At 43.5% G+C, this 12,299-nt stretch overlaps 1 protein-coding gene across 3 annotated transcripts in view; it reads left to right on the top strand.

Annotated features, from left to right (window-relative positions):
- The window catches only part of LOC141511949 (uncharacterized), a 58,578-nt gene that overhangs the window by 31,923 nt on the left and 14,356 nt on the right, over positions 1 to 12,299 (top strand). Inside the window, exons 1-2 of one of the 3 annotated variants that reach the window (XM_074220907.1) lie at positions 8,346 to 9,978; positions 10,364 to 10,459. The exons of 1 other annotated variant lie outside the window; for it this stretch is intronic. In XM_074220907.1, coding sequence (XP_074077008.1) covers positions 9,945 to 9,978; positions 10,364 to 10,459 — 130 coding nt within the window. In that variant the 5' untranslated portion in view covers positions 8,346 to 9,944. Of the gene's footprint in view, positions 1 to 8,345; positions 9,979 to 10,363; positions 10,460 to 12,299 lie in introns of those variants that run through there. One more of the 3 variants, XM_074220910.1, reaches the window with a different exon arrangement.

The raw sequence follows: 12,299 nt of genomic DNA on the forward strand, positions 1-12,299 counted from the left end.
AAGGAAGGAAGGAAGGAAGGGAGGAAGGAAGGAAGCAAGGAAGGAAGGGAGGGAGGAAGGAAGGGAGGAAGGAAGCAAGGAAAGAAGGAAGCAAAGAAGGTGAGGGAGGGAGGGAAGGAAGGAAGGAAGCAAGGAAGGGAGGTAGGAAGGGAGGAAGGAAGGAAGGAAGGGAGGAAGGAAGGGAGGAAGGAAGGAAGGAAGGGAGGAAGGAAGGGAGGAAGGAAGGAAGGAAGGGAGGAAGGAAGGAAGGAAGGAAGGAAGCAAGGAAGGAAGGGAGGAAGGAAGGAAGGAAGGAAGGAAGGAAGGAAGGAAGCAAGGAAAGAAGGAAGGAAGGAAGCAAGGAAGGAAGGGAGGAAGGAAGGAAGCAAGGAAGGAAGGGAGGGAGGAAGGAAGGAAGGAAGGAAGCAAGGAAAGAAGGAAGGGGGGAAGGGAAGGAAGGAAGGAAGCAAGGAAAGAAGGAAGGAAGGAAGCAAGGAAGGAAGGGAGGAAGGAAGGAAGCAAGGAAGGAAGGGAGGGAGGAAGGAAGGGAGGAAGGAAGCAAGGAAAGAAGGAAGCAAAGAAGGTTAGGGAGGGAGGGAGGGAGGGAGGGAGGGAAGGAAGGAAGGAAGGAAGGAAGGGAGGGAGGGAGGGAGGAAGGAAGGGAGGGAGGGAGGAAGGAAGGAAGGGAGGGAGGAAGGAAGGAAGGAAGGAAGGAAGCAAGGAAAGAAGGAAGGGGGGGGGAAGGGAAGGAAGGAAGGAAGGAAGCAAGGAAAGAAGGAAGGAAGGGAGGGAGGAAGGAAGGGAGGAAGGAAGCAAGGAAAGAAGGAAGCAAAGAAGGTTAGGGAGGGAGGGAGGGAGGGAGGGAGGGAAGGAAGGAAGGAAGGAAGGAAGGGAGGGAGGGAGGAAGGAAGGAAGGGAGGAAGGAAGGAAGGAAGGAAGGGAGGAAGGAAGGAAGGAAGGGGAGGAAGGAAGGGAGGAAGGAAGGAAGGGAGGGAGGAAGGAAGGAAGGTGGGAAGAAGGGGGGGGAGGAAGCCGGGCTCGGCCCCTCCCTCGGGCTCCGTCTCTCCCCCGGGAGGAGCCGCCCTCAGGGAGGAGCCGGGAGGGGGGCGGGGCGGAGTCGGGGCAGCGGAGGCTGCGGCCCATTGGCCGAGGCGCGTGCTGGGGGCGGGGCCTGAGGTGTCAGACCAGGCGGTGATTGGAGGACGTGGCGGGGGCGGGGCTGCAGAGCAGGATCTCCCAGAGTCCTCTGCTCCACGCCCTGACTGTAACCCTGCGCCTTGTCTCCGCCCAGAGCCCCGGCAGAGCCTCGCCCCCCCCCCGCCCCCCAAGTCCTCACAAGGCGGGGCCCCCTCCCCGACTCCTGCCTCCCCGCCCCCTGTGGCCCCTCTGGCCCCTGCGGCTCCCGGGGAGCCCTCCGTGACCCCCGCCCCCCCCCCCTCGTCCCCGGCTCGCTCCTCCCTGTGCCCCCCCTCCGGCCCCCCACTCCCCTCCCTCTAGAACCTTCTAGAGCCCCGACTCTCTAGATCCCGGGGGCGCTGGCGGGGCCGGGGGGAGGCTGGGGAGGGGGCGCGGAGCAGGGGCGGGGCTCCCGCCGGGGCCTCCCTGACCCCTCCCTCCCCCCCCAGGCCGCCTCCCGCACCCCAAGACCATGGACCCCCCCGTCCGTCCCGCCCCGGGACCCTTGTGCCTGCCCAGCCCAGGAGCCGCGCGGCGCCCCGGCCCAGGTGAGTGCGGGGTTTCCATTTTCATGCACCGGTGGGTCCGACCAGTCATCTTTTCATCTTTTCTTGACAAGGGTTTGAGTTCTAGTTCCTCCCCCCCCCCCCACTCCCCAGGATTTATTCTGCAATCACGAAAAGAGCCAGAAAAGAGTCGGGGCCTAAAGGAAGAAAGCAAACATTAGAGAGAAGATAGCTTCATAGGACACTTTGGTCTTCATTCGGACCCCACAGCCCTCTGGAGGCAGAAGGCATTCTCCATCACAGGTGCCCTAAAATTGTCCCTGATTGTTTCCCTGAAGGAACGAACAAGCCCAGGAAGGTTGATCGTCAGCCCATGTTGTTAGTGTGTACAGTGTTCTGGTTCTGCTCACTTCACTGTGCCTAGTTCCTGCTCGTTTTTCTAGGCTTTTTCTGAAATCCCATCCCTCACGATTTCTTCCAGATCAATAGCGTTCCATCACATCCATGTACCACAATTTGTTCAGCCGTTCGCCAATGGATGGGCATCCCCTCAATTTCCGATTCTTTGCCACCACAAAATGAGCTGCTATGAATATTTTTGTACTCATGGGATTTTTACCTTTTTTCACGATGTCTTCAGGGTACGGTCCCTGTATTAGGATTGCTGGATCAAAGGGTCTACACATTTTATCCCCTTTAGGCATAATTCCAAACTGCTCTCCAGAAAGGTCAGATCAGTTTACAACTCCCCAACAGTGCATTAGTGTCCCAGAATTCCCACAACCCCTCCCATCATTGCTCATTATCCTGTCTGGTCATACCCCAACAGTCCTATTGCCAGAAAAGTCTTTGCATAGATATTATAGGTCTTGGGTTTCAGATCAGGATCCATAAGGTCCTTATAGTTAAGGGTCTCTATGCAGGAGGCAGAGGTGGTCCAGCCTGGTCCCAGTTTCAGTTCAAACAATGAAATAAATATTTTCTCATAATTATAATTAAACAAAGGCTCCATAACTTCCTTCTTTTCTTTCCTTCCTTCTTTTCTTGCCCTTCCTCCTTCCCATCCCTGTGGTTCTCTGCCAGAAGACCTGAAAAGATTTCTTGGCATTTACAGGCCCCCACATCACTCTGGTTTGCTGGGATTGTGCAACATTGGGTCTCAGGCTAGGCCCAGTTAATGCTTATCTAAACCCTGATTGGTAGGGAGTGAATGTAAATTGCAATTGCTTCTGTTTTGACCAGGAACTGAAGGTCTTCCCTCCTGGCTTAATTTTTATTTTTCATTATGCAAAGAGAATATTCTTGCTTCATTCCTTTCTTAGGTGCCTTAAACACTGAGAAACCTCAAGGGTCTTGTCCTCCAGTTTTAGCTGGCTAGGTAAATCATGGTCCTTAGTGGCCTCTTTGTCTCCTCTCTGAGACCTAGCAAAGACCTTAGCTCTCAAAAGGTCCAGGTTTCTGACTTGATGCAAGGCCATCCCTTATCCTGATCTGTATCTGTCCATTGGCCATGGCTGACTCCAGAGGAGAGGGTGTAACTGGTGACTCGCCATAGCTTCCCCCCACTTGCTTGTCATGCCATCACCTCTCTGATGTCATGGTCTTCTTACAGAAGGAAGGACAAACATGAATTCCTCAACATCTCACAAGATAGAAATTGGACTAGACATACAGTGGAATAAACAGGGATCTAAGCTAACTCCAGATTTTCTTTAGGTCCTAAAAAGGAGTCACTGTGGTTTACTAGATTCCCACAATTCCCTCACTACCTAAGGTGCTTACAAGCCCCTCTCAAGTTGGCCTGAAACCTTTACACTTTTAACAAGCCTAATGTAACCAGGGCAGCAAGGTAAGTGCCCTGGATAGAGTGCCAGGCCTAGGTTCAGAATCACCTGAGTTTAAATCCTTACTCAGACTCTTGCTGGCTGTATGGACATGACCCTGTTTTACCCCTGTTTACCTCAGTTTCCTCATCTGTAAAATAAGCTGGAGAAGGAATTGTCCTCCAGGATCTTTAATAAGAAAATTGGGGGTTAGGGTCACCAGACTACATATTCTCAATAACAAAATTTTTCATGTCCCTCCCTTCTCTTTTCTTCCCTCCTCTTCACCATCTGTCCGAAGAGCCCCATCACTCCTCTTCTCCTTGTTGATCAGTGGGTTCTAGGTTGTGCCCACTTGGTCATGGTTTGAGCCCCAATTACCTTAGAGAGAATGGAATAGTTTCTACTCTGACCAATGTCTCGGATGATCTTCCCCTCCTATATTGATGGGTTTTGACTCTGCTAATGAGCCTATTCTTGGCCACTGGTTTTTCCCTGCCTTAATTACTGACAAACCTGAAGATATTCTCCTAGTCTAATTTTTTTTTTGATAAAGCCAAAGTCATTCTTGACCTCTTTCCCTCACCTCTCTCATATCTATACTACTCTGACCTTAGAAAAATCAGGCTTTAAAAGACCTGGATTTTCATTGCATCCAGGGAGATTACCAACCTTTCTGATCCGTAGCTGGGCCCTACACCCCAAGTGTTGACAATGAGATCATTTGTCAGAACAAAGATGACTCCTAAATTCAGAAGTTTCCTAGTGCTCCTCCCCTTATTCATTGAGGTCTGTGAATCTCTATGATCTCCCAAGGATGCTTGCAAACTTTTGTTCTAGTGGACAGATGACTAGTCCAGGAGGTAGAACCTGGAGGGAGAAGGAGGGACAGAAGCAGCTGGTGTTCAGCAGAGTGAGGCTGGTGAGAAAGATACAGGGGTTCAATCAATTTGGAAAGAATTCCACACAGCTTTTTCTTTTTTGGCAAGGCAGTGGGGTCAAATGAATTCCCCAACGGTCATACAGTTTATGTAAGTATCAAGTTTCTGAAGGCAGATTTGAACTCAGGTGGTCCTGACTCCAAGGCCAGTGTTCTACTCCCTGGGTCATCTAGCTGCCCCCTCTACAGCTTTAAACCCAGAGGTATCAGGGATATGAAAACATTTTCCCATTAATGTGACTATTAAAATATTGAGGAACTTAAATAGTAATCAGTGCTAGATTTTGGGGCGGGGGGGGGATTTACTTAAGATAATAGAAGATGCAGCTAGGTGGAGTCAGGAGTACCTGGGTTCAAATTCGATCTCAGACACTTAATAATTACCTAGCTGTGTGGCCTTGGGCAAGCCACTTAACCCCATTGCCTTGCAAAAACCTAAAAAAAAAGATAAAAGAAATAATAATGATTCTAAAAACACTTGCATCTAGGTCATTGCAGGTTTTTAAAGTTTTCTCTGCTGAATTGGAATTTAAAAAGGAAAAGGAAATTAAAGAGCAGATGGAAAAGAGACTATTCTTCCGAGGTTCAGTTTCTTTATCTCAAAAATGAAAGGATTAGATTTCATTACTTTAGGACAATTTACAGATGTTGTATTCATTGAGAAGAAGAGATTGAAGAGACAGTATAGCAAAGACAAGAGACAAGTTTCCAGAAGAACAATTATGAAAAGATGAAATTACCTCAGAAGCTATAATCAGATGGACTATGTAAGGAGAAAATGCACTTGGAAACTTAGAGGCTTTTAAAAAATTGTAATGTAAATGTTTTGGGAAGGCTTTTTCCGAACTAGCTAACATGAATCCACACTGATACCACCATTGTCCAGTGACATGTGTCCGAGTTAGAGAAGAAAACCAAATTGTTGAAGTGCAGGCAACATGTTCTCTGAAAAGAATTCAGTCTCAGACTTTCTCCAAATCCAGATGTAGGGTTAGGTTTAAGTAATCAGGGTCATGCAGATGTGGGGCAGTAGCTCAAAGAGCAAAGATGAATTAATCAGGCACATATGGATGAGGGTCCTGCTTCAGAGCCTTCATCTTTTTAGTCTAAGGCAGGTGTTTTGTTTTCCTTGTGCCTAGGGGAAGGGATTTCCTGATTTCTTACTGGGGAGCAATTCAATGAATTCATCAAAATCCCTACTAGGTAAAATAAAGTGAGTGACTATACCTCTAAGGTTTATGAAATTAAAACAAATATAAGGAGTTCTCTTGTCCAATTCCATGATCAACAAATTTTTTTTTTAGGTTTTTGCAAGGCAAATGGGGTTAAGTGGCGTGTCCAAGGCCACACAGCTACGTAATTATTAAGTGTCTGAGACCGGATTTGAACCCAGGTACTCCTGACTCCAGGGCCGGTGCTTTATCCACTGCACCACCTAGCTGCCCCCATGATCAATAAATTTAACAAATTAAGTGAAAGGACAAAATCTTGACAAATGTATAATTGCCTTTGTCAACAGAAGACTAGGCCATCAGGGAGGTGATGCAAGTGGCCATGCAAGTGAATTGGATTTCCATGAGGGGTGCCTTACAAAGTTACAAGCAACACTTTCTCTTTCAGTGTCATCTGGGTCCAGTGGCCACATTTGGACTAAAACAAATCACCCTGGATGCAGTGTTAGACCTTGGTCTTTTAAAGCTAGGTTTTCCCCAAGTCACAGTTTGCTGGAGACAATGCCCATCCAGTGATTAAGTATAGGTAAGAAAGATGAGGCAAAGAGACTGAGAATTGACACTTTTTGCTTTGGCAAAAAAAAAGTTAAACTGGGATGCTAAGACCCTCCAGATTTCTCAGTGATCTAGACAGGTGTGAAAAAATGTAGCAAAGAAGAGCCTCTTTTAGCCAAGTTTAAAGAAAATTAGTCCGGGGAGGATGACCCTCAGTGATTCTGGCCAATGGAGAAGCAGTTGCTATTTTCATTCAATCTGAGCTATTGAGGCCCCACGAATGACCAACCTGAGACACTTTGTTGGTCAATCAGCTTAGCTGGCCATATCAAAAAGAATGCCTATGATCATCACAAAAGATGCTGAAAGAGCCTTTGACAAAATACAGTACCCTTTCCTTATAAAAACACTAGGGAGAATAAGAAAAAATGGAGTTTTCCTTAGAATGATAAGCAGTATTGTGAATGTGATATTTAATATTACATTTCTACAAAAAAAGTATCTTCTCAAACTCCATATAAGGTTTAATAGCCTGAATGTTGTCTTTTCCTCAAGGTCTGTGTCTCTCCAGTTATACATTTGAAGATTGACTGTGAAACAGTCTGGTCCACCTCGAAATTCCATCTACTAATTTGGCTTTCCTAGATGTGTCAACAATTAGACAAAGGTCATCCTGAAAATTCAAAAAACTTCTCTGGTTCTCTCTATAACAGACTTTTAATTTTTGACAGATCTATTTCCCTTTTCAATCGATTTTTCTCTCTATTTTCCAGTGCCAAATGGTCTCAAGGAACTGCTGTTTTAGAATGCAGTTGGGGTCTGCTGCTGTTGCCCCTGCTTATGTTCTCACTGTTTCATCATTTCCCTTGATATTGTGAATCTTTGGTTTTTCCAAATGAATTTTACTGTGATTTTATTTAACTCTCTAAAATATTGGCTGCATAATTTGATTAGTGAGGGAATTGTTTATTTCTTTATTCAGGAATCATGTTCTGCAGTCTCTGTGAGAAACCAAAAAGCTGCTTCTTTGACTCAGAGATGAAGCTCATGTGGGGATAAGTTCAGTCTTTTTCTCTCTCTTACAGTGTTCAAGGCTCCAATAGAGAAATTGAGACAGAACTTCAAGCCAGTAGCAGTTTATTAAAGGATCCATGTCCCTTGTAATGAAATGGATCTTAGATCTTCCTTATTCCTGGTGGTGGAGGATGGCTAAGAGAGGCACTTGCTGAAAAAAAGAGTTTAGGAGTAGCCTCTCTTAGGGATGAGTTAGGGAATCAATTAGAGTCAAGTGAACATTCAATAAAAGAATTGTCTTCTTTTAAAGAAAACCCACGCTGAATCCCTTGCAATGGAGAAGAGTGACTCAGAAAGGAATTCTTTGAAAATTCTTGGGAATCTCAAATAGTGGACCAAAGCAATAAATTCCTCATTTGCTCAAAAGTAAAATAATGAAATAAAATAAATGGAAGATGAATTCTTGATTACAAATATACCATAAATCAGATTTGAATTTTTAAATAAATTAAATACATTTTTCCCATTGTATTAAAACCATTTTTACCTTTTTGTTCTTTATAGTTCCAAATTCTATCCTTCCTTCCCTACCCCTCCTGCTCACTGAGATGATGAGAAAACAAACATAGGTTATGCAATCACCTAAAACAGTTCCATGTTTCATATGTATGTCTTGGAACACTGTTGTTTTATTACAAATCAGGAGGGATGGGAATTCAGGGAAACTTGGAAGGATTTGCATGAATTCATGCTGAGTGAAATGAGCAGAACCCAGAAAAGCATTGTACATCCTAACAGCAACATGGAGGTGATGATCAACCTTGATGGACTTGCTCATTCCATCACTGCAACAACCAGTGACAATCTGGGGCTCTCTGTGATGGAGTATGCCATCTGTATCCAAAGAAATAATTGTGGACTTTGAACAAAGACCAAAGGCTTTCAGTGTAGGAAAAAAAAACCTGTTGTCTTATTATGTAATTTTGCTATCTCTCTTATACTTTATTTTTCTTCCTTAAGGATATGATTTCTCTCTCATCACATTCAACTGAGATCATTGTATACCATGGAAACAATGTAAAACTAACAAACTGCCTTCTGTGGGGGGTGCAGGGGAGCAAAGTAAGAATGGGGGAAATATATAAAACTCAAAATAAATAAAACCTTTCTTAAAAAAAAGAAAATTGGGGCAGCTAGGTGGCACAGTGGATAGAGCACCAGCCCTAGAGTCAGAAGTACCTGAGTTCAAATGCAGCCCTCAGACACTTAATAGTTACCTAGCTGTGTGCCCTTGGGCAAGCCACTTTACCCCATTTACCTTGCAAAAAAAAAAAAACTTATAAAAAAAGAAAATTAAAAAAAATATTTCCATGTTAGTCATTTTGTACAAGAGATCTCAAATGAAAGAAAAAAAAAGTGACAAGTAGCATGCTTCATGTATTCATATAGCATGCATTCAGACAACATCATCTCTTTCTCTGGAGGCAAATGCTACACCTCATCAGTCCTTTGGGGTCAATGCATTGCTGAGAATAGCTCACCCATTCACAGTTTTTATTGTATTGCTGCTACTGTGTATAACATTCTTCTTGTTCTGTTCACTTGGTGATACATCAGTTCATGTACGTCTTTCCAGGTTTTCCGGTCAGATTTTTTAAAACAGAAGTCATTTATAATGAGAAAGAAAAGATAATTTTATGGATAGATGAAAAATGGTTCTCACACATCCTAATCCCTGATAAAGTGATTCCTGCCCTAATGATGAAAATGGAAGATCATCCTTTCTAAGCCCATATGCTGACATGTAGTACTTGAGAAATAGAGATGATCCTTCCCAAGTATCGGGGTATTTTAGATGTGGCCAACCTCTCCTGTATGTGGTCTGTCAGTTGCTTATTAACTCATTCTCTTGGTTCTTCTCCCAAGGTTCTATCCTTCTAGGGAAATGTTGAGAACCTATATTTCTCATGAAGAAACTGACCACATTTTGTGGGTGAATTGCTCAAACAAAACCAAGATAATCAAAAATTACTCTTTTAGTTAATGAAGCAAGCTTTCCTTTTCCATCGTTCCAACTCTTCTTTCTTCATAACAAAGTATATAAAATGACCTCAGGCCATCCATGAAAGATCCAGATTGCTCACATTCACTTGCCTTGGAACCACCTCATATCACTCAGTGCTGTCTAGATTCTGATCAATAGAATGTCTACAATCCTCTGCATCTTATCCAGAGAAGATATCATTTCTGCCATTCAAGAACAACCTAAATCTTTTCATTAACTTTTATTATCTCTTAAGAAATCATATAAAACTCCACTTACCCCAAGGGTATCCTGTATTTGCCAACTTTACAAAAATTCTTCATAGATGTTTCTTTATGTGATATCACTTATATCAGGTAATTGTTTTCCCCTTTCCCCCCACAAATAAACCTTCTTCAGAGATGGAACACATCAGTTGTCTGTGATTCCAAAGGAAGACATTTCTCAACTCTTTTTTTTCCAGTTAATCATTAGACTGTTCATGTCCATGACTTCAAGTGTTGACTTTGACACTGGTCAAGGGTGTGACCTACATTCAAATCCCTTCACTGTTCTTCAGTTTCCTCCAAAATTATTGATTTTTAGACTAGGGGAATACTGACGTGTGCTGTAACTCTCCATCCTATACTTTTGATACTTTAGGAGTTGGTGACATTCAAGGATGTGACTGTGGATTTCACCCAGGAGGAATGGGGCCTTTTGGAACATCCTCAGAAGGAGTTGTACAGAGAAGTCATGTTGGAAAATATGTGGAACCTAGTTTCTGTGGGTAAGGATGTTTCACCACGTAAGTGTGCCTGTGTTCTCTAGATTGCAGGATCTGGAGCATTTATTAGTAAAAAGAGAAAAATTCTGGTCTCCTTTGTCTTAAGAGACAAGGTCCTCTTGATGTCCCTTGTCCTATAAAAGAAACCTGAGCATTTTCTTTGTTGCTTCTGAAACTAGGTAGCTTCAGGTCAAAGATCAAATCAGGGAAGAAGCATCTCAGTTGTGGAACTAATTTCAGAGGTTATTTAGTCTAATTACTACTTGGTTTATCAGAACCAATGGGGAGAACAGATATCTCTTTCAGTATCCACGTGAACTTTTCCCTAAAGAGAACTGCATTACCAATTTTTCTTCAAGCTCACTACCAATTGCTTCCTCATGTCCAGGGCTTCTAGTTCCAAGAGATGATGTGATGTCTTATTTTGAGCACAAGGGAGCACCTTGGATGCTGAAACAACAAGTCCCAAGGACCCCCTGTGTAGGTGAGTGTGGTGAAAGCAGATAGAAGAGAGATGTGTCTACTAGAGGCTTCTCTGTGTTGTGGTGAAGCAAGTGCTAGCTTTGGTGGGCAGGAAAATTTGCCTTGGAATTCTTTTTCAGATTTTCTTATAGCATTGACTTCCTGGGCAAGTCCCTGAACCAGAAACAACCTGAGTTTTACCATTTGATAAAATGAAGGGATGCATTTTAACCTTTCATTTCCTTTTCATGGATTATTCCATGAATCTATCAAAAGTCATTGGAATTTAGGGAAATGAAAACTCAGTCTTACACCGTATGGGCTCTATTTTAGGTCATCTGTGAGTGAGCAAACATTTAAGTGCCTGTTCCTTGTCAGGCCCTAAGCACTGGCGATGTAAGAAAAGGCAAGGATCTTCCCCTACTATCATGGAACTCGGTCTGGAGGGGTAGCAAACATGTAAATCTCTGTGTAAAAAAAACTACTATGGACAGGATAAATTGGAACTTCTCAAGAAAGGGAAGGTCATAAATTAAGGAGGACTGGAATAGATTGATTGTAGAAGTGGAGCTGTAACTGGAGCTTCAGAAAAACCATGACAAACATCCTAAGCAACAGTGAAAGGGTGAAAAAGTCTCAGAGTTGGGAGGTCCAGTGTGCTCTTCACAGAAGAGAAAGGAGGTCCAGTTTTTCAGTGAATTATGAGACTAAGTTCTCAGTTGATAATATATGGAGAGAGGAAGAGGGGTGCAAGTTAGCCAGAAGGAAGAGTGGTGGGTCAATGGAAAAGATCTTGGAAAGCTTCTTTGCTGAGCATCCTAGGGAGTCACTCAGGGAGATGTCAGGAGATTGCTTTGCCAGAAGGTGGCCTAAATTTGTAGTGCAGTCAGACAAAAAGGTTTCATGATTTTCTCCGTGTGAAGGAAGCTGCCATATTTAGAAATCATCTAAGGCTAAGTTTTGTACAAATCATCAGCTCTAGGCTCTCTGCTTGGAGAATCATTGACCAGGTTCATCCAGTACCTTGGTTTTGGGAGGTGGCATGGTAGGGAGAGATACCCAGATTATCCATAATGGGAAATTATAGGAGCCTAGATAGAACTGATTAGTTGTTAGAAAGAGGTAGATAGATGACTGAGGGCAGAACTTGCCTTTGAGAAATAGGGAAGGGAATAAAAGGTGGAGATTGAGCAAGAATGTGGGGTTTTTATCAATCATTGATTAAGCACCTTTTATCTTTTAAACATTGTGTTCTCCCTGATCATGCAAAGGAAGGAAAAAGCCAATCAACCACTGCTCTCATTCAGCTCAGTCTGTTATACAAGCATGTAGATGGTATGAGAAGAAGCAGCAGATCATGACCCTCACACTTAGCTGATCCAGTTATAAATGCTTTTAGTTCAACAGGGACATAAGGAAAGAGGAATCTTTATAATAATAGTTTTAGGTGAGCAGAATTGGGGAGGAAAGAACAGAAATCAACAGAAGGAAAAGAGTAACAGCATACATTATTGTTGCTCAATTTCTAGTCATTTCTCATACTTTGTGACCCCATTTAGAGATGTTGGCAATGATACTGGAGTGGTTTGCCAATTCCTTTCCAGTTCATTTTACAGATGAGTTAATGAAAAGGGTTAAGAGACTTATTTGGGATCACACAGCTATTAAGGATGGAAGGCCATATTTAATGTAAGGAAGATAAGTCTTCTTGACTTCAGACCTGGTGCTCTATCTATAGTACCAACTAGCTAGCATTTACCTAGAGAGAGAGAGGCAGGGAGGGAGTATGCCATGCATTTAATAAGTATCATCTCATTGGACTCTCATAATATACTAGGAGTTATGTGCTACTATTATACCCA

Source organism: Macrotis lagotis, chromosome 1, assembly GCF_037893015.1.
Source record: "Macrotis lagotis isolate mMagLag1 chromosome 1, bilby.v1.9.chrom.fasta, whole genome shotgun sequence".
NCBI classification, from domain to species: Eukaryota; Metazoa; Chordata; class Mammalia; order Peramelemorphia; family Peramelidae; genus Macrotis; species Macrotis lagotis.